The sequence below is a fragment of the Galeopterus variegatus genome, unplaced genomic scaffold (genome assembly GCF_000696425.1).
Source record: "Galeopterus variegatus unplaced genomic scaffold, G_variegatus-3.0.2 Scaffold3964, whole genome shotgun sequence".
Taxonomy (NCBI): Eukaryota; Metazoa; Chordata; class Mammalia; order Dermoptera; family Cynocephalidae; genus Galeopterus; species Galeopterus variegatus.
Window position 1 is genome coordinate 151,610 of NW_007730075.1, and position 3,413 is coordinate 155,022.

At 43.1% G+C, this 3,413-nt stretch overlaps 1 protein-coding gene across 3 annotated transcripts in view; it reads right to left on the reverse strand.

The window, feature by feature from the left end:
* The window catches only part of SERPINB11 (serpin peptidase inhibitor, clade B (ovalbumin), member 11), a 17,383-nt gene that overhangs the window by 1,493 nt on the left and 12,477 nt on the right, over positions 1-3,413 (reverse strand). For 2 of the 3 annotated variants that reach the window (XM_008586365.1, XM_008586367.1), the window contains 2 exons: positions 2,656-2,798; positions 1,833-1,988 (listed from right to left, as the gene is read on the reverse strand). In XM_008586365.1, the coding sequence (XP_008584587.1) occupies positions 1,833-1,988; positions 2,656-2,798 (299 nt within the window). The remainder of the gene's footprint in view (positions 1-1,832; positions 1,989-2,655; positions 2,799-3,413) is intronic. The other variant, XM_008586366.1, reaches the window with a different exon arrangement.

A 3,413-nucleotide genomic window follows, 5' to 3' on the forward strand; every position in this document is an offset into this window, starting at 1 on the left:
ATGATTAAACTTTTCAATGTGTACCGACAGTTCTTTGCTCAGCATTCACGCTTCCCCTAAACGTGTCTCTCTACTGCCTCTGCGGTCATTGTGCCCTGTTTCATGGATGAATTCGACCATTTCTCCTTGGTTCTCATGTCTGAAACACAGACTCGCACCCTCCTTTGTCAGCTTGATCCTCAGTTGGCTTCTGCAAGGCCATGATCTCCTGTTCCCTCCGACAGCTTTAATCCCTATATGTCCTTCTTCACTGTCTCTGTTATGCTGCTCTTGAGGCTGGACTTCAGGCCTTCCCAACACCCTTCATGCCTGTCCCTAGCGCTTCAGCCATCTACCTCTGCTCAGATTCCCCACAGCAGCCCCAGCAACTCCGACCTCTCATTCCCCATCCAGTTTCATTATTTTGTCAACCTTTCAAACATCTCCTGTGGGCATTTGAAGCCCTCCCCACAGCCCCAAATCACCACGCTGTGTCACACCCATCATTGTGGCCCAAGAGTTTAACACTTTTCTACCATCTACTCCCACCCTGACAATATAAAATCCAACATAAGGTAAAGGTGGTTTTTCTTCCAGTATCCTTTCCTTTTGTCTTTTCTGCCCTAATCCTAGTTACCACTGGGACTTCATGACCCAAACTCACCTGGCTGCCTCCCGCTTCTGAGGCACCTGCCCGTGCTCTTTGCTCTGCTGGAATAGCAGGGAGGTTCACATTGAGATTGCTCTACCAGGAAGCCCTCCCCAGGCCCCTCACTCTAATTTACACTCTCCCTACTGTAGAACTTTCTGCAGAGTCTAAACTGCTTCCAAACTGCATACACCTCCAAATATCTCCCACTCCAGCCAACCACAGGCCCCCAGAGGCCCGATCCCCTCTGAGTCAGCCATGCCTGCAAGCACACCTGTTCTCATGGCCACAGCTGTTCTTCTCTTACCACAGTTCCTTCCCGCTTGGTACCCCTCTCGCTTCTTAATCCAAATGCATACATCCCAACGTAGGTCTTTCTAGAAGCTTTCCCTACACTTCCCTCCACCCCCTCCCACCTGTGCCCCATTCTTTTCACCTCAGGCCAGCACTCCATGACTTAGAAACCCCTGACTGTGGCCATCCCATCCACGTGTGTGTCAGCTTCTGCAGGCTCCCAGAAGCTCAGCTGTTGTCCTAAGAAACTGTCTGTCATTCTTGCAGAGTATTGGCAGGTCCCAGCTAGCTGGGGGAGGTGGTGTGGATGCTCCACAGGGTGGCCTGCTCTGTGCCAGGAAGCTTTGGCTTCCTGCTTTGGCTGCAGCCAGGAGGCGATGGCTCCTACCATCACCATGACCTCTTCCTGATGGCTGCAGTGCTCATTTCCCCACAAAACCAGGATACTAGAAAAGTTTAGTCCCAAAGTATGTTACAATTGGACCAAAAGTACTGCCCCAAAAGTACTGTGAGTAAGATGGCTTAACCAGATTTCTGAGGACTGGAAGCCCAGCCAGCATTACAATTTCACTGTTATGGAACGATGTCTCCCAAGTGTCAAACAACCAGTATGTGAGTGTATTTGTACAAGATGGCACTTGTGCCTCCATGTGCCCTTTGTCATGTAAGAATAGCTTGTTCTTCCTAAATACACGGTCCTGAAGGGCAGGGGCCCTGTGTGCCCACCCCTGCCCCCCACTTCCTCTCACAGCCCCTGGGGCAATACTGCTAAGCCTAGATCATGAATTAGTGACTGACTGCACTAACGTCATGGGATACACAGAGAGTGTCTGTAAGTGTGTGTGTGTGTGTGTGTGTGTGAGCACATGCACACATGCTTTAGCTGCATGCTAGAATCTTATAATTTTACCTGTTCTAGATTAGCTGTGCCTTCTGGAAGCAGAATAATCATGCTTAGTTTGTTGTTAACGTAGGGCAGCTCAAGAACTTGCATCTGCGGCTCCTCTATGAAGGCCAGTTTAAACATTCCAGTTTGATACATCATTTCCACAATTATACTTTTACCCTATTAAAAAAATGAATATAATTAGGTAGTACAGTTACATAAGCAAGTGTGTGTGTGTGTGTGTGTGTGTGTGTGTACTGATTATCTTGTATAACATGAATACCTGCATTAACGCTGTAAACACATGAGTATAATATAACTACAAAGTATATCCCTTATTACTTTCCTTTGCAAAGATGATCTATCTTTTATTTTGAAAAAACTCGTGGTTAGAGACTGAATAATTCTAACAATATATAGAGATGATTTGGGTCTACCAAAAACAAAGCTGAAGTTGCTAGCTAAAATAATTTATTTGGAAAAATGATACCATTGAATCATTTTCTTTTTTAATCCAATTAGAGACTCTAGAAGAAAAATAATGCAGATAGTTTTATTATGCTGCTGGATAAAATAACCACAGTTTATATGGAAAGAATGTACAGATAGATCATTAGATTTTTCTTCTGGGCCAGGGAATCACAGAGTCCAAAGGCTCCACTTGAGGGTCTGTGAGAAAGGTTACCATCACTTAATAAGGGAAAGATTAAAATTCATAGAAAACTCTATTAAAAGAACTTACAGAAACCTAGACAACTATTTTCACTAACTATTTCTAAATTGTCCTTACTTAAGTAATTATTACATTTTCCAAAAATTTTCATCAGTTTGAAAATGAAACACTTACTTCACTTAGCTGAAAAGAGGTTTTAACAGTTTCTCTTTCCTGAAATTTATTTTGCCATTGTCCTTTGAAATATATGGCATTCACCAGGACCATTACAGAGGAAGGATCAATTGTGCCTTTTCCAAAGAGGTTTGTGACTTTTCCTTGTATTAAAAAAAAAAGAAAAGAAAAAAGATAATTGTGTTTGGAATTGAAATTACTGATTGTAGTGAATTAGTCACAAGAAATTTGTAGCCGTTTCTTTTTTGAGACTAATTGTAAATTTGAGATGCCAGAAGATCTCCTTCATCTCCTGATCACAGAGTCATCCTTGTCAAATAGAAACTTATGCTGAGTGAAATAAGCAAAGCACAAAGGGAAAAATACCACATGTACTCACTCACATGTGGGAGCTAAGAGAAAAAGAAGGAAAGAAAGAAAGACCACAGCGGTGCGTTGGACTTGCAGAGGGAGAGAACATACCTTGGGATACAAAGTGGAGTGGCGGGGGAAGGGAGATTGGGGATAATTGGGTGGGGGACACAGGGTACAACTGCAATTTGTGGTACTGGGCATGCTGCCAGTGTAGATCTGGCCTTCACATCTTAGGCACAAGGGGTGACAATCAGCTTTGTATCTCATGAATATTCATAACCAATATAAAAAAAAGAATATTTCTAATCAGAAGATGCCACCTAGGGAGTAGTTAATATATTAGTAGTGATGGATCAACTTGTCTTATACCTAGTTATAGCCAATGCTTTCTTATATATTACCAC